At 37.4% G+C, this 25608-nt stretch overlaps 1 protein-coding gene across 1 annotated transcript in view; it reads left to right on the top strand.

Moving 5' to 3' along the window:
• Positions 1–25608, top strand: part of BANK1 (B cell scaffold protein with ankyrin repeats 1) — a 135474-nt gene that overhangs the window by 21831 nt on the left and 88035 nt on the right. The window contains exons 3-6 of the mRNA XM_066317873.1: positions 4519–4584; positions 15918–16066; positions 17185–17323; positions 19898–20040. Coding sequence (XP_066173970.1) covers positions 4519–4584; positions 15918–16066; positions 17185–17323; positions 19898–20040 — 497 coding nt within the window. The remainder of the gene's footprint in view (positions 1–4518; positions 4585–15917; positions 16067–17184; positions 17324–19897; positions 20041–25608) is intronic.

Genomic DNA, 25608 nt, shown 5'->3' with positions numbered 1-25608 from the left:
CCTTTAATGTCTGCAATTTCTCCTGTAGCTGTCCTCAGTATTAACAGTGCAAAAAGAGAATGGGTCTTATCTAATACAAATAATTTTCTGTGACACTGTTTCTAAAGTGTGCTGACACTTTTATTGGACTTTTGGTGGGACTTCTTGGTACAGCTCAGGAGTCATAAGTATCCATTAGTCTGGTTGCAGTTTTATTAGCTTTCATTTTTCAGAACTCAACAAAAGCAACTCTGGTCACTTCCACTTCCAGCCTTTTCCCCAAGCAGTGATATCCCTTTTTTTCCTTTTAATGCCAAAATACAAAGAGAATTTACTCTACAAAATTTGATAGTTGAGAACAATTCAGCAAACCTACATGTATCCATTCATTATCTGCTATTGTATTAAAAAGTAAGAAATACATAAAGTAATACAACCCAACTAGAAAATGTACCTGGAGTCTTTGACAGCCCAGGAAAGATTCTCAGAACAAATTTGTAACTTTTACCTCAGACAGCAATGTGCCAATTATTTCTGATTGTTTGTGTAAAAGGTATTCCATGCATCTGCTCACAATTTTAATGACCAAGAAGAGTAATGTTAAGAAAATTACTTTTACTAGTAGTAGGGTATAAATGTGGACAAATAAGGTACCAGCAAAGGTTGTTTTCTCCAATAAGTAAGCGTGGGAAAAGCAGGCTGGGAGTTAAAATAGGGCTTAACTCATGCAGATCTTCAGACCACTTCAAATACTGAGGGGCTAATTTCTATTGTGCAGACCACAGAAAAGAGAAAGAAATAATTATATTTTTACTGTAACTTTTATAGTATCTATTTCTTGTTTCATTTCTGGTATAGTGGCATCAATTTTACTGTAATTTGGTATTACATTGAATACTGATGTAGTGTTTCACATTTTGACTCCACTGCTTTGCTTGTTCTCCTGTAAAATCCTCTTCACATTGCGACTCAAATACAAGTAATGAATGCCAGTGGATTTTATTTGGCTGTGAGCAAGACTTGTGCTGATGAGCTAAACCCCTGATTTAAGCAAGAACTTTACCACTGGCTTCAGGAGGCAAATGCTTCATCTAAATTTTGACCCTGACTTGGAGTCTATGAGGAAGTTAAGCTAAAGTGCCAAAAAAACCCAAAGTTGAAAAAAAAAAATTACTAGAATTTTTGGTATTGTTTGTTTGTGAATTCAAAATACTGTGTGTATGTGACCCAAGTCTTGGTTGCGAAGATTTCTCCCCTGATTATGCAAGACTGAGTAAATAGAGGAAAGTAGGCAGGTGACTCTGGCCTCATTCCCTGCCAGGAGAGGTTTCAGTAAATGAGACCACATGGTTGTGCCTCTGTTTACTCCTTCCCCAATGTATTTACATTCAGACAGTGCATACCGCTGTTGGTGTTTTAAGGTAGTGATGTCATCTTCTTACTGCAGAGCACATCAAATGCTAATTAATTTTTTTATTAAAATGAAAATAAGCTGTGTGACTGTATCATAAGCACAAGAGCAGAAGGCATTTTGTTAGTTGGTGTGTGCTGCAGTATAGCTCTCATTTCCATTTTGCCCTGCCAATGAGTCTTTGAACTGCTCTGGAGGGACTGCTAAAATTACCAGAGTATTACATCTTCCTGAGATGCTGTGCTTCTCCATTCCACACAGAATGGATGCCAGTGCAGTGATGGGGGTTGGTAATGACTAACAACAAAAAACTGATTTGTGTCACTAACTTCTTTCATCTGACATGAGATCCTGGCTACTTCAAACCAGAAGAGAAACTGAAGTGATTATCTGGAGGTGTTGAGACTGTCATCCTCTGTCACATAAACTGTTGGACTTCTTTGCTATTTCTTCTCTTTTTTTCTGCGAAATTCAGAGAAGATTTTACTTCTTAAGGTTTATTTGTGAGGTTTGTTAGGTTTCTTAGCAGCTCATGTTCTAATCTATGTAGTTATTCATGGTAACTGGTACCCTTAGATTCTGAAGTATGTTTTTTCCTCTTATTTTTGACAGCAATTGGATGAAAAGTTATTACACCTGGAAAAGTGAGTGCACTGACATCTTAAAGTTTTTTAGCATTTTTTTTAGAAATTTTGTTTAGCAATTTTACAATTTTTAGGAGCATTTAGGACAAAATCATTGCAAGTTTAGTTAATAAAGTCAGGTGACTAGAACATAAGCATTATTGCAACAGCATGTGCTAACTTAACATACTGCAATTTTCTGTTAATTAAATTTATTTTTTCTTTAGAAATTATTCTAATGGATTTATCTGCTCTTTCAAGGTTTGAAATGGACATCATCCAAATTTATGTATTGTTTGTGGCCCAGTCATCAGTCAGTATTTAATTGCAGTTGTGAGACTTTTCTAAAGCTGACAAATAATTCAAGATTCCCAGAAAGTATTTTTGCAGGTAATGCTGTAAAATGGCTGTGTGAACCTGTAGTCTTATATGTCCCTCATGTAATGTATTATTGAATCTGACTGAGTCTTGCACTATGATTACCAGTCACAATTACTGAAAAGTTATCATTTGAGAGCATCTAGAGAAGACCTCTCTAAAGGTACCCCTTGTATATTTTTTTGCACACAACTGTTGTTATAGCAAAATCACTATTTTTCATTTCACCATAGTGTTATTTCTTTTAGATTAGTGCCATCTTCTTGGAAATGGGATAAAATAAGGGTTGTTTTGCAGTCCAGACTAAAGAAATTGTCGCTTACTCCTGAAAAAATGAAGTATACCACCTATTTAAGTTCACAGTAGAAAAATAGAATCAGATTTTGCTCTTGGTAGGGTCTCTGTGTACTTAAAAAGCTGTGAGTCCTGAACTTGGTCCTGAAAATGTTAATACAGTATCTTACGGATCACAGGCTGAGAAAAGACAACTGAGAAGGGACCTCATCAGTGTCTGTCACTGTCTGAAGAGAGAGTGTCAAGGGGATGGAGGCAGGCTCAGTGATGCAAAGCAATAGGACAAGAGGCAATGAGCAGAAACTGATGTTCCACCTAAATCTGAGGAAGAATTTCTTCACTACACAAGTGACTGAACACTGGAACAGATTGCCAGAAAGGTTGTGGAGTCTCCCTCACTGGAGATGTTCAGGATGTGCAATCTTGTGCCACGTGTTCTAGGATGACCCTGCCTGAGCAGGGAGGTTTGGACCAGATGAGCTGCAATGATCTCGTCCAGCCAGACCTATTCAGTGATTCTGTGTTGGATGCTGTTTAACATTTTTTTTTTTGGTGGCATTGAGTGCACCCTTAGCAAATTTGCTGCTGACACCAAGCTGTGTGGTGCAGCCAGTATGCTGGAGGGAAAGGATGCTGTTTGGAGGGACCTTGACAGGCTCGAGTGGTGAGCCCACACAAACTTCAAGAAGGCCAGCAAGGCCAAGTGCAAGGTCCTGCCCATTTTGGGGCAGTCCCAAGCACAATAACAGTCTGGGTGGAGAATGGATTGAATGCAGCCCTTAGGACTTAGAGGTGTAGGTTGATGAGATCAACATGCGCTCACAGCCCAGAAATCCAACCTCATCCCGGGATGCATCCAGAGCAGTGTGGGCAGCAGGGCCAGGGAGGGGATTCTGCCCCTCTGCTCTGCTGAGACCCCACTTGCAGTGCTGCATCCAGCTCTGGAAGCTCCCAACATACAAACAACAGGGACTTGCTTGACCAAGTTCAGAGGAGGCTATGAAGATGCTCAGAGTACTGGAGTGCCTCTCCTGCAGACAGGCTGAAAGAGCTGGGGTTGTTAAGCCCAGAGCATAGAAAGTTCTGGGAACAGGACAAGGGGGAATGGCTTTGAACTAGAGGAAGGTAGGTTTAAGTTTGATATAAGGAAGAAATTCCTTACAATGAGGATGGTGAGGTGCTGGAACGGATTGCTCAGAGAAACTCTGGCTGCCCCATCCCTGGAAGTGTTCAAGGCCAGGTTGGATGGGGTTTGAACAATCTGGTCTAGTGGAAGGTGTCTCTGCCCATGGCTGGGGGATTGAAGCTAGATGTTCTTCAGGGCCCTTTCCAACCCAGAACACTGTATGATTCTATGATACTGTCTGTAACCAGAGCTATTGTGTTATCAAATGGAGCACTGAATAGTTGTCTTCCAAACTGCTATGTCTGTATCTATTTCAGTTTCTCACTCTACTGGACACAATTCTATTCTCCTTCCTTACTTCCAACTCCTCTCCCATTGTTTGCTGTATTGACTTGCAGGGAAACTTCCTCCTCAAGTACACATTCCTCACCACCTCTGGTAAATTGAAAAAAAATTAGTCAAAGGGACATTTACTAAAAAGGGATAAATACAGTTGCATCTAAAGATCTCTCTAGGTTTGTTCCTCTGTACTAGTCCTTGGACTGGCTCTATGATTTTTTTCCTATCTGCAGAATAAAAGCTTTAAATAGTTTTATCTTACATTTGAAGTACATTTACATTTTCATCTAAAAATGAAAAAAATAAAAATAAATAAAAAAATCAGTGTGATAATATTATCTCCTTTCCTATTTCTTATTTTTTTCCAGATAAACCATGGGATGAAAATCCTGGAGACTCTGTGTCTTACATCTATGAAGCAGTTCTTGCAGATGGTGAGTCGAATTCCCCTTGCATTCCACAGAACAAATCCGGTATTTTTCAGAAAATTAAATTTGTTCTCTTACGTCTTGTTGGACATGAAAGGCAATAAACCATCCCTGCCATAGCATACAGTTGTGTAGAGGAGTGTGCCTTGTTCTCAGACATCCACCACCACATCAGTACCCACACAATCTTGTGCGAGTTAAAAAGGGAGGAGATACAACAGGGTTGGGGGGTTTTTATTGTGATTATAGTGCAGAGAAAAAGAAGGACATGGAGAGCTTTCCTTTCCTGTTCAGAGCATGGGGAATTTTGCTTATAAAAGGAACCGATTTAAAATTTCATTTTCATCAGTCCTACTCACCTCACATTTGCAGCATCATTCATTGACAGCCAGTGGCTGGGAGATCTGCACCACAGCTTCAGCCCCTGTTGACATTTGCCATTTTGTAGCCAATTTGTTGCCATTTGCCAATTTGTTTATTTGTAGTTGTGAAAGTTTATAAAGCCTTCTAGTAGGAATTTCAGATTGGCAAAATCTTGTCTTGCTTTTAGTAAAGAACTGCATAGCATGTTTCTTGTCCTCAGTTCTTACTTAGAGAACTTTATTTCTGGGTTGACACTGTTGCAAAGTAATTGGCTGAATAGCACCAGCTGAATAGCACCAGCATGCTTACCAATGGAAAAGGATGAGTAAATTATTCCAGTTCTCCTGGCATAACTGTTCTGTGCTGCTGGACTCTGAGGTTAATGGCTTTCTTTCCTATTCAACTCACATTCATATTCTGATAAGGGTCTCTTTATGAGTCTCTTGGGTGTAATGGTGTGATCTCAAGCAGAAAGCTGCTGTAAAACTGCCCTGGTTTATCCCTAGAGACCCATTGTCAAGGTTTCTATGGATGTCTCTTTCGATCCTGTGTTGAATGTGCCATGGGTCACTGCAGTGAAGAAGCATGTTGGTATAAGAAAGGCTTTCTGGCTCATCATCCAGGTGCCAAATAAGTTGATGCCACCATTTTTCTCATTCATCACTGTTACATCCAAAAAATACGATAGTAAAACAGGGAATGGTTAGAGAAAACAAAGTCCCAAGGAAAGAAAGGACTGAGGAGATGGTCCTCCAAGCTATTTCTGTTTTCTTATGGCTGCTTGAAGAGCAGTTTTAAGTCCAAGTTTACTGTCAACTGAATGGCTGATATTGAAATAAAGTGATTTGGGAATTTTCCAGGCAAAGAAAATCTTGCATTAAAAGCAAAAGTTTCACTTGAAATCTTTGCAGAAGTTTCCTGAGCAGCCACTCTCAGTCAGCTTTTGGCAGTCGTCCTGAAAGCACTAACTGTCTGTCTTCTTTGCTGGTTAATGATGTCTAGTTATTGCTAAGAGGGCCTTTAAGAGGTCATCCATTGTTGTGATGAGCAAAAGAGCCAGTTAGAAAGGAGGGATTCCCAGTAATGGTATCCTGTATGTAAGGTTATGGCTGACTCCCAAACAAGTGTAAGGAAATGCATGGTCAACACTCTTTAGTGATGCAACAGGGAGCAGTTACCTGATACCACTGCAGAGCTTTGGAGGGAAAAGTAGCCCAAGCAGTGAAACAATTGGAATTTCCGAGATTCAGTGAGAGGTTCAGTGTGTCAGTCTTTACAAAGCCAATAAAGATAAGATGGCAGCTGAAAATTAGCCGGTATTTGTGCCCTCCAGGATGTTGGTAAATCTTCAGGTAAACAAACAGGAATTGACTTTGGAAGAATTGTGAAAAAGTCTTTCCAGGGACTGTCCTCTCTGCTTCTTCCTAATAAGAAGCAAGTCTATGCAGTGCTTAGTTGTATGAAAGACACAGAACAGAAGTGTCAGGAGAAGTTATAAACCAAGAAGGGTTTTTTCCTATAAATTCCCAAAAGAATGGTGCTTTAGGTGAAGTGGATAGTGTCTTGCTGAAAGCTGAAGTTTGTTTCGAATGTACAAGCATCGTACAAAAGAAAGGATGAGCTGAAAGAAGATGGAATTTTAGCTTGAACTGAAATGAAAGTTGGACAGAAGAGAGGTATAAATCTAAATGAGAAATCTAAAGCAACAAGGGTGAGAAGAATGTGAGTGGATGACAGGACATATTAAAAATAATATCACAAAAAATGCCCCTATATTCATTAAAGCAAAGATAGATAGGGAATAAGCAGGCGCTAACAATCAATAAGAAGTGATTGACTAAAGTGAATTGTGCAAGGCCTTGAGGGAAAAGGTCAGAGAGTACATTGGAAAATGTAAAAACAATATGATCACTGAAATCCTTTGGGGAAATACGACCTACAAGCAGATGTGAAAACAATTGATTTGCTGCTGAGTGAGGGGAAAGATCCAGTTGTGAAATGCTAATGACCATAATATGAGTACATGAGGACTCAGTCCTTTAGGTGATAACAGAATAAATCAGCTCTTTAGCCGCTCACAAATGTTGTTATGTCTTTTCTTTATTTTTTGTTTCTGTGTAAGAAGAGAGGACTTGTTATAATTACTATGGAGCTGTATTTTGAGAATATCCATTGTGGTTCCTTACGAGAATTCCTGTTCCTCAAAGAAACATTATTTATAATTTGTACTAAGGTAGAAAAATGAAGCAATTGTACTAGAATCTGGATATACAGCCTTGTCACCACAATAAAATATGTATGCATTATTGTGGAACTGCAAAATAGAGCTGAACTCAGGTGCCCTTTAGGTGATACTCAGTTTCCGAAAAGGCTCCTCCTCTTCTGTGAAACAGCTTTGTCTTTTTTAATATGTGCCACTGAAGCTTGTATCCTAGCACTAATTAACTGAATCAATTAGGGATGGGCAAGTGCAGCACGAAAGCTGATTTTAAAGGGTGATGGCTATCTGCCTATTAAGTTTAACAGCAGACATGTTTTGGTCCTGCTCAGTGGACTCATCAAGGTAAGATGTATGTGCGTACATGTATGTCTGTATCCTTTAACAGACTAAACTGAAGAAAGGCCAGCACATTTTAACAAAATAAATGGCATTTCCTCTGCAGATAGGGAGCTCTAAGAGTACCTCTGCTATGCTATTTTTTTTCCCATAATGCTATCTAAATTCCACTTTTAATAAAATGTATCTATTCTGTTGGATTAAAGGACATTGTCTTAAAAGATGAAGACCTCAGATTACCTTCTGATTCATAACTCTAACAAAAGGGAAATAATCAGAAGTTAGAAAACAAGCATGGTTTTCAGATATGTCTAAAAATATCACTCATGATTGTGTTCCCAAGTGTACCTTTTAGCCCACTTTAAGGGTCAAAAGATTTTAGCTATTTCAAACTAAAAGTGGGAGTAAATTGCAAAGCAGCCTGTCCTCAGTGAGTCAGTCCTGCTGACAACTCACTTTTTTGTTTTTCCTTCTTTAATACCAAACATGTCTGGCATGAGTCTTTCTGCTGACAGCAGCTGTGGCAGGATGGCACACAAGACATGTGGTCTCTTAGACACACAAATCCCATGTAATTTAGAGCTGTACAGATCAAGAGCAGCAAGATAAATTTAATCCAGACATTGATAAGAGCCCTGTGCAGGTGTTGAAGCTCTGCTGTCATCCTGAGGCTATTGCACCCTCTTTGGTAAATGACCTCCTGCAAGTCAAGCTAGCTTCTGTTACCAGAGTGATTTAAGGAATGCTTTAACATGGAGTATATTGTCTTGTGTCAGTACACATTTTGATATTATTAATGATATGTCTGAGCAGGGTGAAGGCTGAGAATGCCTGCTACCAATGTCTCTCCCCCTTGCCTCTCCCAGTGCAGTTGTTAAAGGACTTCAGTTTTGTTAAACTTCATGACCTTCCATCCGTGTCCTTTTTTGATGGCTCTAAAGAATAGTCTTCATAAAGAGAATAGCTTCAAACGTGGCCAAAAGAGGAAAGTTTGGCTACTCAGGCCTTGAGGAATTTCCTCATTCCTTGAGGGTGATACCTGTAAAAACGTAAACCTCTTTACAGCTTGAATGTTGTGCCTCCCTGAAGTATGTTTTGATTCCCAGACACTCCTCTCTATCTGTGTCCTTTTATATGTATGTATTTCTAAATGTAGCAGTTTGCCACCTCCGTGTCTAAGCACAGTGTGCAGTTTGAGCCAGAGCAGTTATGAGAGGCTTAAACTGGAATTTAAAGATAAAGGAGCCACTAGGCAGCTGCAGCTGGCCCCTTTGCAACAATAAGGCATTTGCAGGAGCATTTTATCAGACTAACAAATTTTGGAGGCTTTACAACCCTGGATGCCTCTGGTATCAGTCCTTTTGTCTTCGTTGGTACTTTGAGTCAGTCGCAGGAGGATAGCCTGTGTCAGTTGCAGCAGCACATCTTCATTTTGGGCGATGTTTAGTGCTGCATAATCCTTCACTGAAATCCTTCACTGAAACAGAGGTGAGAAGTGTCTGTGCTGATAGCACAGAGAAATGGAACAAAAACACCCAAGTGTTCTTACTGTGGTAGAACTCCAGTAACTCTGAAGTGAATGGAAGGACTCTTTAATAAAACATAAGGCTTCAATAACTGAAAACTTCTGGTACACACAGAGAAGTAGACTTCAGTTTGCTTCTCCCTGGAGAAGTATGCAGAATCCAGAAACTGGAAATAACAGGCTTGGGCTCCATCAACAGCTCTTCTCAGCACCCAAATGACCTCAGGCAGATAGTTGTTATTTCCAAACTAATCAGTATGCCTAATAGAAACTTTTTGGGACAGTCTTGCTGTGTGTCAAACTCATCAGAGTAGTCGTGTTCCTAAGTGCTGCTGGTGAAGCTGAAAGTCATTGATTTCATTGCAGAAAAAAATAATAGCATGAACTGATATGCAGTAAAAGATAAAATCAGTCCCAAAAAGCATCTAAATATATCCATCCTAGCTAAAGCACTGACATAATCAAACATTTCTTTCAAATCACAGACCAGTTAGAGCTAGTTCATTGTCATAAGTTTAGATGGCCTCTGAACATAGAGTTACAATCACATAAAAGTATATATTAAAAGAAATGCCTATATTTTCATACAAATTATTTCTTAAAGATTATTGAGAAACTCATGGTAAATAGCCTTTTGCAGTTTGGGGAATTTTTTGAAGGCAGGATCTTTTGATTTTACTATCAGATCCAAAAAGGCTACATGTAATAAGACTTTCATATTCTCTTTAGATGCATTCATGATGACCCCATTAGTTAAGTTATATCAGAGTGATAAATTGTGTACAAGAACATACCTGGTAAAAAAAGTACAGGTGGACATGTACCTCCACAGGAAATCAATCTATCCCTACATGTATGTAGTAACTCAGAAAAGAACAGATGTGGGGGTTTCAGGATTGCTGTTATGGGAGAGAAATGGATGTTAATGAAAATTACAGGACCACTGGTTTCTAAGATGACATGAATACCAACTTATATATAATATTCAGAAAAGGAAAAACTATTCTTGATAGCTTTTTATCAAACTGTCAGTTTGATGCTTATTTGCAAGGAAAGTTGTACACCTAAATAAAGTAATAGAAACATTTTGGAGATGTGTGCAAAATAGGCCAGCTTACAGAAAGCTACTGTTTTTGACGGAAGAACTCAGCCATGCAGGAGAAACTGGGGCTTTTGAGATAAACAAAAATAACTGTCAGTGCATTTGCAAATGATAGTTGGTTCAACATAGAGAGAAGTGTTATTTAAAGCTTGTCTACTAATAAATAAGTGTATCTTGGTTTGGAGTTATTTATTATAGAAGACAAATGAGGGAAATTAGGACTAAAGTCAGATGGTTTTGTGTTTGAGTATATATTAATAATTTTCTGTGATTTTTGGAAGCCTTTTCATTCCTAAGCCTTTTCTCACCATTATGAAAGAAAACTTCAGCAGAGCAGAAAAGGGATTTGCTTTGAAATAACATCTTAGGGAGTGCTTATGGTAAAAAGGAGTAAATCCCACATTCATGCAAGGAACACAGTCCTATTGAAGGAATCCCAGTGTGGTGGGTGTTTTCTGCCTCCCTGTTTCTCACAGCCTTTCTCAGGTAATTTATAGAGCAATTTGTGCAGTTAGAGGCTCCCTTTCAATCCCACTCTTCTGCACACTCTGCTGAGCTCATACAGCATTTGCATATACCCACATATTAGCAGGCTTGTCTTTCATAAATGTCTATGATAAACTAATGGCGGATTGCAAGAAGAACATGATGTGCATATGTCTTTTTTTCCTCATTTTTTTCCACTTTACAGGAGGTTAATTCATTTTTTTTCTGCATGGTTCTTCTTTAATCCATATTTCTGCTGGGCACTCATGGAACTGTTTGACTTCAAGTTTCTGAATTGCAAGGAAGTCACTTACAAATAGGAACCTTTTCAGTCATACTTCACAGAACACAGTGGCAGCACCTCTGGCTTTACCTCACATTGTGCTGGAGAGTGGACTACCATATTACACTGGATGCCTCCTGCACTTAAAGAATCTGCTGTAAACCTCTTTATTTTAATCTTTGCCACTGCAACACCCTGACTTTTCTTTCAGGTGGCAAGGTGGCCACATGTGGTAAATTGCCTCCCCATTCCTTGTCATCTGCCTAACTTGATTTACCCATATTTCTCATCCTCTTTTATGATGTGTGATCTAGGGCTAATTCTATACCACAGTTTCAGTTCTTCAGCTGGCATTGCTTTGCAAATGAGGAAGAACTTCTTGAGGAAGAACTGAAATTTGTAAAGCTAGCAGGCATTTTGCTTTTGTAAAACCAGCCTAATTTTGACTGAGAGATTCATTTTGTGGGTAGCCTTAGAAAACACATAAATCTTTCATAAGTTTGTTTTCTTCTATTTTTAATGCCCTGAATCTGTCACACGCATGGTTGACTCAAAACATGTAGCAAGTACCAAGTAATCAAAGATGGAGAACACTTCTAATTCTCATGTAGGCTGCAATAAGGATACCTAAAGAGTGTATTTGAAAGGTTAGAATTTCAGGGTGAGGGGGAAGTTGGATATATCAGGAGAGTTGCTTAGAAGCTGTGGTGAAGCATTAGTTTTGCTGAATACACAGGAGACTTGAGGCATGTTATGAAAATTTCTCAGTCTATGTAAAGGAATACAATTTCAAAGTCATGTCATGAATTTAGTTCAAAATGTTAATTTGAAAGCAATAATGTCTTATGACCAAAGGGTCTTATGTAAAATATACCAAATTGATGTATTGAAGTTACATGAATTAGGAGAGAATACTGAAGTGAAATGGAAAACATCAGTGCTGTCCCCAATTAAGTTACAGTAAATGTGTATTATATTTTAATATTTAAAGTGAACGTAAATTTAAGATCAGTCCTTTCAATGTGGCCATCATCACAGCATATTTGTCAAAAGAAAGGCAGAAAAAGCAATCTGATGGAAATTAAACATTACGCTGTATAATAGATGATAATTCCCAGTAGTACTGCCCTGATTACTCAAGGGAAGATTATCATAGATTTTTCCTTTTTTTTAGCTTCTGGCTCATAGTGTTGTCTATGCATCATTGGATATATTTAATAATTTCTTATACTTTGATCCTACAAGAAAGGGTCTGGTTTTATTCATCAATTATTTTAATTGTTACTGCTACATTTTAAAAACCTCACGAATAGGTCACCATTATATAAAACATTAAAAGAACACATTCACTAAGCAACAAATACCCTTTAATAAATCCTCTCACTTACTTCATCCAGCATAATAATGATGTTCCTTTCATGTTTCTTTTAAGATAATCTTCACCCTCAGCTGTAAATTCTCTATTTTTCTGAAAGCCTCAGGAATTAGTGGAGCTCCTTAGCCATTGCTTTCAGGTTAAAACCAAGAGTGTAAAGATGACAAATAATGAAGATGTATAAAATACACATGTTCAAGACTTGAACATCTGGCAACACCTTCTGCCTACATAAAACAAATATTGTCTATCATTGCTCCATTTTTGTTGCTACAGTCTCATTATTGTAGTATTAATACCTTTACGAGCTACTTTGTTTCAGTTAATGCCAACAAGCTGAGGCTTGCTTAATCTCAGTGTTATTGCTTGTTCAGCATTGACAAATAACATTTCATGTGGTTGTTTCATGTTCCACATAGGACAGATCGTGTGCAACTACTTGTAGGGGTTTGAGTGCTGGAGATAATGGCTTCAAACTTTGGTGACTGCATCATAGTGGTAATATAGATCCCTGTGGTTCTTGGACTGCTGTATGTGGTTCGTTGATTGTCAGGTAGATCTTATATTTAGTGAAAGAGGTCTTGCTTGATGGTTCTTAGCTAATAAATTGATAGCCATTTTCAAGTCAGCAGGGAAATCCTAATTCTCTTAAATATCCAAGTCTTTGATGTAAGAGCCACATTTCTTATTTGTCTGTTATTGGGATAGCTGTGCTATCACAGTAGGGACTGGGTTGAAGTTCTCGTACTGCATTTAGATGTCACTAGGCATAATAAAAATATTAAAATAAAACCATTAATGGGGAAGAAAATGTTATCCTAATTTAAACCAACTTGTTGATAATATAAATAACGTTCTCAGTAGATGAATTATTGTCATTAAAAGGTGTAAGTGACTAATATAATCTTTGATAAGTAGAGTGCAGACTGTAGAAATAAAGTTGTCATGAACTTCACATAGATTAGAATGCATCTACATGGTCCTTGAAGAACAATCACTGACAGATGGCTGACATCTGAGAATTCAGAGCCTTCCAGATTTGTTATTCATTTCTTTCATTTTGTCAATCTGATAACGGAATGTTTCGTGTCTCTGTGAGACTCCTTTGCCTAAAGTGGTGGGAAAAAAAATCAGAAGCAGCATGAACTTCATATGAACTGAATTCTGTACATAAGTGTAAGATTTTATGAGTAATTTAAAATGTGAATGCATTCCCAAAATATGTGCTGTGGGCATACATAATCACAGAATCATAAAAAGGTTTGGGCTAGACAGGACCTTAAAGACCATCTAGTTCCAATCCCCTGGCCGTAAACATCGCTACCTTTGACCAGACGAGGTTTTTCAAAGCCCATCCAACCTGGCCTTGAACAAGGCCAGGTATGAAGCACCCACAGCTGCTCTAGGCAACCTGTGCTGGTGTCTCACCACCCTCATTGTAAGGCATTTCTTCCTAATATATCTAATCTAAACCCACCCTCCTTGAGTTTGAAGCCAATCCCCCTTGTCCTATCCCTACATGCCCTTGTAAAAAGTCCCTCCTCATGTTTCTTGTAGGCCCTGTTTAGGTACTGCAAGGCTGCAGTAAAGTACCATAACTATTCTCCGTGGCTAGAGTTCAGGCCTTCATTTTTCTGAAGGGCAGTGCTAAATAAAGTCTAGCCTTCATAGTGATAATCAGAGAAATTATTGCACTTATATTCTGAGCTGAATTAGTTAAACTGCATTAAACTGTGTGTGGGTTCTCATTCAGAAACAGAATAGCCTTTGTTCAGTGTAGCATATTTAATTTTTAAAGTAAATTAAAGCAAATGTAATTACTGCTATTTTAGTAAAGTACATCTACATGTAGGTTCAGTGTAGCTTTAACAATCTAAGCTGAATTCACAGCTTTAATTCAGAATTATTTTGCCTTAAAGGCATGAGGATATAAGCAGGAGTAGGATGGCCAGATTTTACTAGCTGGTGATGGTCATTGAACCTGCTTAAGATAGGTTAGATGTTCAAGGAAACTTCAACTTCTTCAAGGAACCATGGACAGTTTTCCTTCCTTCCTTCCTTCCTTCCTTCCTTCCTTCCTTCCTTCCTTCCTTCCTTCCTTCCTTCCTTCCTTCCTTCCTTCCTTCCTTCCTTCCTCAATTAAAGCATATCCCTAGATAAAAAAGATTCTACGATAGGATGCTGTGGCATAACTTCGTTTAGCAGACACATTTATTATAGTGGTCATTTATTAAATCTATGCCTTAAGCAAGGCAAGATTGGTAAGGCAGGGAAACATCCTGTATCAGATGAACTGGTGCATGTAGAGGAAGTAAAGGCAAACAAGAAGTGAGAAAACTAATTCTAGATTGCCAGTACTGGCACTGACTGGAAAGATTTCTGTGCCACTTAGGAGCACGGTATGGTTTGTGTACCTCAGTCACTTGGGCACCTTTTCACAGAAACACAAAATGGCTGTGGTACTTCTTTCAGCAATGCCAAATTGCTACAGTTCTGTATTCTGCCCATAAGTATTTAAGATTTATTTTAATACTCTATATCCATTTAAGAGGAAAAAGATGTAGCTCGAAAGTTCTTTGTATCCTTGAACGTAATTGACTGTGAGTCTTTCATAATTTGCAGTAATACAAGATAGTGTAGATGTCTCTCAGGATATTGTCTCACCAGCCAGTCAAGATTTTTTAACTCTGAACTGTGTGAAATGATATCAATAACCTGACTAGGTGACTGCAGTATACTGACTAATCCTGCATGATGAAGAGCTGCTGCAGTCCTTTGAGATGGGTGGCAGGAATGTTTCTCACAGGGTGAGAGAGTGTCAGGAAAGGAGGTGTAATGATACAGCAGAGACACAGCAGGTAAAGGATACCTATGCTAAAACACAGGCTTAGTCAGAGCTCTGCAGATGCATTTGTCAGTTCTTTTTCATTATTAAAATCTGTGCAGTGGTGAAGGATTCACTATATTTGCTAAAGACTCTTGGACCTTTTCTGGTACAGAGAAACAGAAAAGAAATTGATTGCAAACCACCTGTATAAATGGCAGAGCATTTCCAAACACAGATTATCCTATTTAAAAAAAAACAACAAACTATGGCTTCCATCCATCCTTTTGTCTATTAAGGCAGGCAAAGACCATGTGTTGAAGAAATCTGTGCCTACTGTCATAATACCATGTTACAGGTATCACTGCCCTCATGTAACCCTTCCTGTAGACAGGTGAGTTGATGTTGTAAACATACAGCATGTGCTTGTTTACATATAAAGAAAGACGAGTGATAAAAATCCTGGTTTATCCTACTGTATGAGAATTCTGAGAAGACAGAACTGGCTGATTTCCCTGACTTTGCTGTTCACAACTATTTCAGTCTAAAGGCTATGTCCCTTTTTGTTTTAGGAGGACAAAGCATATGTGCAGAGCCTGTTCATGTAAATCAAGGCTGAAGGATCAAAAATTCAGAGGCGAGCTCTTTATCAAAGGAGGACATCTCATCATATTTACATGAAGGGAATTTTGCCAGGCTTTCATGTGCTGTCCTTAATGTGACTCCAAATGCCATATGAGTAATACATTGGAAACCACATAATTGCCACGTTTTGTTGGATTAGGATTATTAACAATATTATTATTTCACATTATTTATTTCAGATCACCAGAATATCTCTGATATTAACTTGTCAGATGTCAGGGGAGCATCAGAAGAAACAGACCTCGCTTTTAAAACAGAGGTACTTTCTGAAAGATTAGAAAGTAATGAGCAGACAATATTGGTGCTTCCAAAAAGAATATCATGTGAGGTAAGACTTCTTGATGCTAAAATCTTTGGGAAAACAGTAATTGTTTTTTTCTTCTTCCTGCTGCAATCTCATTCATACTATATCCGCTGTTTGTTTCCAAAATTGTCAAGAGACCAAAAAGAGTGCACAAGACTGCAGTGGGATTTATTTTGCCTTTGTGTTGCATGCACACTGCAGTCAAAAGATTTGCAAGTAAAGTAGTTTGGAGACAGCTCTATTAGAGTTATTTAGCAGCTTGAGTTGAAGTATTACTGTCATATGGGCCTTAATACTTCAGAGGGAGCAAGTAATCAGGCACTTCTTGAGAGATGTGCAGTTTGTCTTGACAAGAATCCAGGATGGGTGCATGTATACATCCATATGTGCCCATACCATGAATTACACAGGGCTTGTGTGACCACAGACCTAGTTAGAGTTTAAATTAAATCTGAAATATTTATATGTACATATCTGCATTCATATGCAGTGGACATAAATGTTCATATGGGCTTTTAATCAGAGTTCCTGTGAGAAACAGCATAAACGAGGAAGTACAAAATCCAGCACAGCATTCCTTTATATAAGTGAGTGGCCACAGTCAAGTATGGAGGTTGCAGTGTACACAGAAGGTCACAGATTTTGTTTGCTGTCTGTCTTTTAAAGATGACTTACACACATCATTTCTTTGTTGAGATCAGTACAGTTCTAAGCAAGTGACTTTGCCTCTGGTTCAGGAGGTAATAGAAGGCTATTGTCTCACATCAGCGCTGCTTCTGTCTAATGTCACTTTACTGTAAGAGGTTGAGTGTAAAGTGTTTAAGGTTATTCTTATTAGGATGGATGCCATTTTTCTAGACAATAAAGTAGAGGAGTCTCAGAAAAATTAACAATTCACCTACATATGCATTTAAAATAATGTTTTAAAATACTCCTATGTAAGCTGAATTTAAAATCCCACATTACTTGTGTCTTTCATGTAATTAAATTATTAAAGGAAGCAGTGAGATATATTTTGGTAGTAACATTTTTTTCATGCAGCTGTTGATTAAAGAAAGTTCTTTTAATACACTTTCAATATAATGTTACACTTCCAATATAATTTTCTGAAGGACTGATGGGAACACATTTTAATTTTCTAGAACCCTGGTGAAATATTCATTCTGTTGAAAGAGGAAATAGATGAAGAAACTTTAGAAATTGAATTCATAACAGATAATCAACGAATTAGAACACAGACGGCCTCTTGGAACAAGAAGGTCAAATATGTGAAAGCCCTAGGTAAGAAAAATATTCTTTACCTTCAAGAAAAATAAAAACGTTTAAACTCCCTTCACTTTTTCTGATAAGTAGTTTCCCTTCCTGCTATTTTGTTAGTGTTTCCTGTACATGAGTTTTGCACACATAACTTTTAATAATGCAGAGAAGCAAGGCCTTGTGATTTATGGGAACCTAGGTTCTATTAGATTGGTTTTCTGTGGTTAAATGGCAGGTAGCAGTCTTAAAATGTCATTGATTAGTTACAGATAAACATTCTTCAAAATTACTGCCATAAAATGCAAACCTAATATTCTTTTCTTATTACTCTGTTACTAAATGTCTCATTTTATATTTAATGCAGTAAATCTGGTTATTCTCTTCTCCATAATTCTTACTCACGCAGGAAATAAATTTTTTTTCTCTGTTCTTATTCGTGCCATTTCTCTCTATCACTCATCTTTGCTAGTTCCTAATTATTTTTTCTATTGCTCCATCCCTAACTAGTTGGTAACAGTTTCAACTATTTAACAGTTTCTCTTAGAAAATCTGTGCAGATTGAAGGGGCACACCTATCCCCATTCTTGATGAGAGTTAAGAATTAAAACATTCCTCACCTATGCCTTCAGAGTATAGTTTGCTATTGGGCTGCATGCTGTGAATTCCCAGATAAACTTATATTTTATTATCATATTATTTAAATTATTTTATTTTAAAATTACTGTAATATAACCTTAGATAGGAGGAAATACATACACATAGGCTACAATTTTCCACTGTGGCTTCTTGGAGCTACATTTTGTTAATTCTGTGATCTGATGATTTCTGTGACTCAGCACTGGTGAGACTGCACCAGTCAAGTGCAGTGTCCAGTTTTGGGCCTCACCCTTTAAGAAAGACACTGAAGTGGTGGATTGTGTCCAGAGAAGAACGATGGAGCTGGGGAAGGGTCTAGAGAGTAACTCACATGAGCAGTGGCTGAAGGACCTGGCATTGCTCAGCCTGGAGAAAAGGCTGATCACTTTCTACAATCTACCTGAATGAAGACTATGCCAGGTGGGATTTGATCTCTTCTCCCAGGAAGCCAGTGACAGGGCAGGAGGACATGGCCTCAAACTGTGCCAGAAGAGGTTCAAGTTGGACATCAGGAGGAATTCCGTCACAGAAACATTTGTTAAATGTTTGAAACAGGCTGCCCAGGGAGGTGGAGGAGTCACATCCCTGGAGGTGTTTGACAAATGACTGCATGTGGCTCATGGGCCTGGTCTTGTTGACTGGTCAGTGGTTGGTTGGTCAGAAGTTGAACTCAATGATCTTTGAGATCTTTTCCAACATAATTGATTCTGTGATTTTCATCCTGAACACTGTCCTGAGATGATGGCCATGCATGGGCTGAGAGTTCTTAATCATTGTGATGGTGCAGAGAGTTTGTTTTTAGAAACCTGACTGGAAGGTATGTAACAAACAGGGAACTTCCAACTGTAACTGGATTTCAGAGAACAAATCTGCACTCTTCATGCATAGATCTTAAAAGATTCTTCCAATTTTTTTTTTTTTTTTTTTTTTGTGAGAACACTATTCAGGAAAAGGTTTCACCTGTAGTAGGTGAAGAAATAAAATGTGAAAAATAAATGAAATATGAAACAATTGGCAGAGAGCTGTAGTCAAGTTTAATTATGTTTCTTATATAATTTGTGTTTGATGTTTATTCTGTTTTAAAATCTGGAAAATATAAATTTGGAAGTATCTGATCTGATGTTATAGGAGAAATGCTGTGTTTTGTTGTTTTTTACATTTTTTTAAACCCCACATCTGGGCAGTTTTCATTTAAGTGATTTAATGTGACGTACTGTGAGACTAGTTTCTTTGGCTTTATTCCTCTTCTTCATCTTCAGAATTTGCCCCCTTTTTCACTGTTTTGTGGGCAGAGTTAGTGTTTTAAGAAGACTGTGCTAGTATACTGTGCTAGTATGGTCCAGCAGAATGCCTGGCATAACAAACACTAATGGACTAGGAAATGTGCTCATAAAGTAGGCTTGTGCTGCACACATGGAACAAGTCATACCTAAGTGGCAGACTACAAGTGCCTCTCTCCTTAGCTTTTATGAGGTAAACAACCGGAATGGATTAATTATATTGCAATTTCTGCAGCCTAGCTCAAATACAATTTTGAGAACCTTGACTGCAATTAAGAAAAATGTTTCATAAGATGAATAGCAATTGCACTATATGTGATAAATTAACTTTTCCTTAGCATGTAGGCATAAGGGAGCTGATTGTAGGTCATCAGTCTATTGAAGGGCAGCTGGAAACATTAAGCATTCTGTTTTCATCTCTTTTCTTACATGAAGCAATACAATATCTTTGCTTGATACAGATTTAAAGATACATATTTTCTTTTGTCAGCTTTGTGATATTAGACTGAAAGACCAGAACAAAAAACCTGGCTCCACTGAAAAATTTGTGAAATGCAAATCTAGTCAGTTCATCAACTCTGTTTTTTCTGTGATATTCTCTGTTCTTTTACTCATTCCCCAAGATCTCTGGTCTGGGACTGTAAAATATTTTCAGCTGGTGTTCTGATTTGTGTTTTATAAGATTTTCCTGCTGGCCCTGTATATGTAAATGTCTACTGTGGGGGAGTCATTAAGACGACAGCACAGATTGAATACTATACTGCACTAGAGGAAATTGAACCCATTTTAAAGAAAGTGGCTGATCCAATAGCTTTCACTTGTCAGGTAAGTTGACTTCTCAAATTTTAATTAAGGAAAAATAGAATATAAGTGCCTAAATGAACTAAGAGATAGTATGCAATCTTTTGATTGCACAGTAAATTGCAATGGTTCAGTAGTAGACTCAGGATTAAGAGGTCTACCTCTGAGATGTCTAGTTGTAAGCAAGTCAGGCAAGAGAAAACAAATTTTCCATTTTCTTGTTTTGTTTAGAGATATACATCCTTTGTGCTGTATGTGCCCAGTGAGCAACATGCTGTACTCCAAAGGTTGAAAATAAGAACAAATATTAGTGAAGTCCCTCTCCATTTAAAGTGTTATTTTTTGTATCTTCTGTAATCAACAGAAGCAAGTAATCTTAAACCATGTTGTATTTGGAGGGTTATTATTCATTCACCATCAAACCAGTTTTTTCTGGCATAGCTTGTATGGGAACCTATATGTTGCTGTTCATGTAGAGTCCATTTACAGCTGCTGAATTATCATTCATGTGATTTGCTGGTTGCCATGCAGATTTTTTGCATATATTTAGAAAAAATCAGGTTTTTGAGCTGTGTTTCAGAATAGCACAGCAGACTGCAGTGCTCTGCAGCCTGTTCTTTCCCAGTGGCACATAAGAAGTATCAGGAAAAAAAGCATATATTAAGAAAGGAGAGAATCTCAAGTATCGTTTGCTGAATGGTGGCTAGCCCAAGCAGACCTTGCATGATGTCTATATTGTAATTGCAAAGCCAGAACAAAAATAATAGATTGTGTTTCCAGTGCAGACAATCTCATTTTCCTGTGACAAATATACCTGATCCACCACCTAAGGCATTACACTCATAACAAAAGGATTAATAAAATATGATGTATTGCATTATTAGTGTTCTATTAAGGCTGAGATTCCTTCCAAGTAGATGTTACTTCTGTTCTAGAAAATCAGGCTTTTGCACAAGAAATTCAAAGAACAAATGTATTTTTAAAATTTTTATGGTATCCATCATTTTTTAGCCTGTATTTTGAAGTATATCTAAGTAAACCTCTAACAGGTTTCATTTAAAACTCTATGCATAAATGTGCCATAATGATTTAAAAATTTATAATTAACATGGTAAACTAGATATCTACAACACACAAGATATTTCCACTGGAGAGTTATTTGTGTTATTCAGGAGTTTGACCCTTCATGTAACCAGCATGACTAATATTTGTTAAAGCGCATGCAGTTCAAATCATATTCAAATGCAAAAATAATTCTGTGCAAAGCAGTAGTGCACACCAGGAAATAGAGCTGTAGTTTTATGACTATGAAGTATGTTTAACATTTCCTCACCTTTACTCCTCTGAATAATAAGCAAGGGTTTCAATGAGGTGACAATGCTATATGCTATTATTTTTATTGTTTTGGTAACTGAAAAACTAATGTTGAAAAAATGTTTTTAATTGGGTAAGCTCTACAGTCCACACAAAGTCATGGCTGCTCTGTGGCAAATTATACTAATGGTAATTCCTCTGTAAGTGTACCTACATGTTGGAAGTTCTATCTCATTTAATGGTACATTCTGGACCTCGGAGTGAGGTACACTGACTACCTAGGTAGCTGAAATTTTTCTGCAAACTTCTTAAATGGGCTCCTGATTTAATGTCAACAATCTACATCATAAAGATGCAATTTACAGAACATAATTTAACTAAATCTTTAAAATACGTTCACAAAAGGAAAAACAAAACAGTCATGATAATAATTAAAATTCATATGAAGTAACAGCAGTAGTAGTAACTTCTATTTAATCAGGATAATTAAAACCTTTGAGACTATCAACTTGTTTGCAAAAGTATCCTGGGGCAACAGTCATTTATCTATGCAAAGTAACAATCAAACACAATGGAAAACAAAACTGATATAAAATAGAAAAGCTTACAGCAATTATTGATCAAAGCAATATCAGTCTGTGATTCAAGGGGAAGTTCTAGATTTTCACAAATGATTGCAATCTGAGAAGTATCTCCTTATTAAAATTCTGTGATGAAAGCAAACGGCTGCCTTAGTTCATACCACAGACACAGTGCTTTGGTAAAATGCTTATATTGTATTCTGCATTGTCTTGCCAACCTTTCTAGCTCCTTTGAGATGCTCCACTTTTTCCCCCAATAAAGCCAAAGAGATAGATAAAACCCAACAAATAGGATTACATCTATCCATTCCTTTTAGTGATAGTCAGATGAATTCATGGATCTTAGCAGGAGGCTATCAAAATATGGTACCACTTCATTTATGGATCTGGTGTTTTGAGAGCAATTAAAGATTGGCATTAGCTAAGGTTTAAATAAAACATAATCTACAGTTTTACAAATCATGGTTTTGAATTAAATTCTTTGCTATGTCTGATAGATTGTATTTTTCTGTTCCAAATTTTTCTGAATTTAAAAAGCATTTAGCAATATAAGAAAGACACTTTAAGCAACCAAATAAATATTTAAAATGTAATTGAATAATAAAATTAAATAAGTTTCTCTGCATGAGTTTTGAAAGAAAAAATCCCGAAATGTTAAAGTAGGAAGAGTTTGGATCATAACAACAGAATCATAATGCTGAATGGATTAGCTATGAGACTACAGGAGGGTAAAAGTTGACTAAAGGTCATGATTTTTGGTTCTCTCACTTTCACATGATTCTTCATTCAAGAAACTCCCTTAGAGAGTTTGTTATTATAGTAACCTAATGTATAGACTGATTTTAAGGTTTTTATAATTTATAATTAAACTTTTTCATATTTCATGTTTTACTTTACATCAGCTAATCATTTCAGCATTCTGCTGGATTTATATGCTGTGTTGATTTTTCTCTCAGAGTTTCTACCAAATGGAAATATTGATTCAATTATTTATTGTTGGGGTTTCCTGGCATAGATTTATTAGGTTAAAAAAAAATTGAAGCTAAGGTCATATCCTTATTACTGAAGTTGGTAAGTTCATGTTAGCTTGAGTGACTTAGAATATTTAGAGAGATTGAGAAAGTCTTTGTGGCAAACTTTGAATAATACTCCTATGATTCTGAGATACTTGGTATCTCAGATGTTTTTATCATAGTCATTAAACAGGATTCCAGTTACAGTGGATATTGGAAAAAAGAATAAAAATAAACCGCAGCCTTCTCAATGAAAACTTGTAAAATAGCTATATGACTTATGCGGCGGTATTTGGTGTCCATCTCTACCTGATCCCCAGAGATACTTCATTTGAAACTGCATTTAATATTTCAATCTTCTCAGCCACATCAACAGCTGTTATTTTAAAATGTTTCTTTCTTTCCCTCTAGGTATGAAAGCTGTCCATATTCTGTCTCTGGCTAAAATTGTCAGAAATGCATGACTGATTTTAAACCATTCTCTTTGGCAGAAGCAATCCAGATATGGAAGTCCATATAAAGTAGTGTCTGATATGTAAGAACTAATGAAGAAGTACATCTTTATGTAAATGTAACCTTGTTAGTATTGCTAAAGCCAGTGTGGAATATGTTACTTTACTCGCTCTGGATGTTGTGTTTCAGTGGCACACATTTTCGGGGCTTGGTTAGCAGTTATTAAAGAATGTAGGCAATCTTGTTGACAAAAGCAGAAAAACATGTGCTTGGTGGTCTCCTTTTTCAAGGATGTTTCTGGAAGCCCAGGTGTGATGATCAGCACTTGGAGCTTTTCTGTTGATCAGCACTTGGGGCTTTTCTGTTCACAGCTGTGTCCTGTTGCTCTGGAAAGAGGTGAGGGAATAGAGATAGTGCCTACTGTTGGGGAGGTGGTACTGGGACAAGCAGTAAGGCCTGTGGAAGGATTTCCAGTGCTAGAGCAGACAATAGTTGGCTGTGCTTCAGAGAGTATGGGAAGAATTGTCTGGAAACTAGCTTAGTTCTGAGGGGCTGCAAGGATTTGGGGGAAACTAGCACTGTTGCTTATTTTCTCTAGTGGAGTAAATCTTTATTTGGATTTACCACAGTAAATCCAAAGGTGGGCTTTCTCAAACTCCTGAGTGGCAGAGTTCTCTTGCAGGATGCTTAATTTTAAGTTCAACTTTAAATGCAGTTCTGCTTCTGTTTACTTTGGTGAAACTTCCGAGGAACTTCAGGTTTGTAATGTTGGTTTCTTAAGCCTATAGAGGTCTGTGTAGGGTATGTGAAAATACATGACCACAGCAGACTTTGAGTCTGTGAGTGCTCTGGGGCAGAAATGGGCAGTAAAGTAAAAGTCTCTAAACTGATTTATTTCTTGGGGAGATTCCCTTTATGATATGGGGTTGGATAGTGCAGAGTGGCCTGTTACTAATTCTGTTTTGCTGGTTTTTTAGCTGTTATCTTCACATAAGTGCTGGAACAGGCCTTCCTGTATGTGAGATAAAAGACATAGCTATGGGTTTGTTTGGGTTTTGGGTTTTTTTTTTTAATTAACAAATCTTTTTTTCTTTTGTATCTTTGCTGTAGAGTAGCACAAAAAAGCTTCCCATTATGGTTTAGTTAACAGCATGGCTTGTTAAATCATTGCTTAAGCCTTCAGATTTTACATCCCAAGAGTAAGAGGAAAAACAAAAAGCTGAGGTGGAAAACTTGAAGCAAATTGCACTGATAACTTTGTATAAGAAGTGCATTGTTCTTGACTCATAATTCATAGAAATGGATAGGCTGGTCATTGGAGGGAAGGCCTGTTTAAATATGAGAAAACTTGTTGCAAATTCCTGAAGCTCTTCTCCTTTCAAGAACTTGTTCCATCTTAGGCTGTGAAACACTGTTGTATTCCATGTAAATTTGGTTGTCTGAGCATGGTATTCTTAAGGCACTTCTTCTTAGGTTTCTGACTGAATAAAAGGGATGAGGAAGGTTTTGGTCCAGCTCATATTAAAAAGTAGAGGAGATTTGTAGGCAAGATGTCTCAGAATGCTTGCTGAAAAGAGACTATGTAATGTTTCTTTATCTTGGATATACAGTACGGTCTGAAATGGATTCTGTCTGAAATTGCTCCTCTGGAATTTCAGGTCAGAAGATAAGAGGCAGGTATTGTCGGGGAGGATTTTGTTTGTTCGTTTTCTTTTCAACAGAGAGGGTTAGATAGGAAGCACAATGTCTAGGGGGTATCCCTAGACATTTGTGAAAATGTCTACATCTCATTTGTAAAAAGAGATGACAAATATTACTTCAAGCTTAGTTTAGAAGCCCACTTAAATTCTTACTCTCTGTGTGGTGGGATATCTACTACACAGTTGCTTCAGTGAGTACCAATGGTTTTGAGCCTCTTTCTTCATGACACAGGATCTGCCATATGAGGTCATCTGAGCTGGCTCCTGTGTTGTTCCTTGGTTTTGTCCTACTCTAGTTTGAGCTCTGTTAGGTCTAGATCACCTGTCTAAGAAGACCTACTTGGAATGAGAGAGAATAATACTGTTTCTTAACTGAGTTTTTATATTGTTTCTCTTAATAACTTGTAAATGTATTACTGTTATTCGTGTTACTAGTTTGGGGGTTTTATAGATATTTTGGGGAGTTTTGTATATGCTTTCTGAATTCACACAGTAAATCTTGTACTTGGGTTAGATTTTTATTCTAGAACA

This window comes from Sylvia atricapilla, chromosome 4 (assembly GCF_009819655.1).
Source record: "Sylvia atricapilla isolate bSylAtr1 chromosome 4, bSylAtr1.pri, whole genome shotgun sequence".
NCBI lineage: Eukaryota > Metazoa > Chordata > Aves > Passeriformes > Sylviidae > Sylvia > Sylvia atricapilla.
The sequence above is the reverse complement of the archived record's forward strand: the minus strand, read 5'-3'. Positions and strand labels throughout refer to the sequence as shown.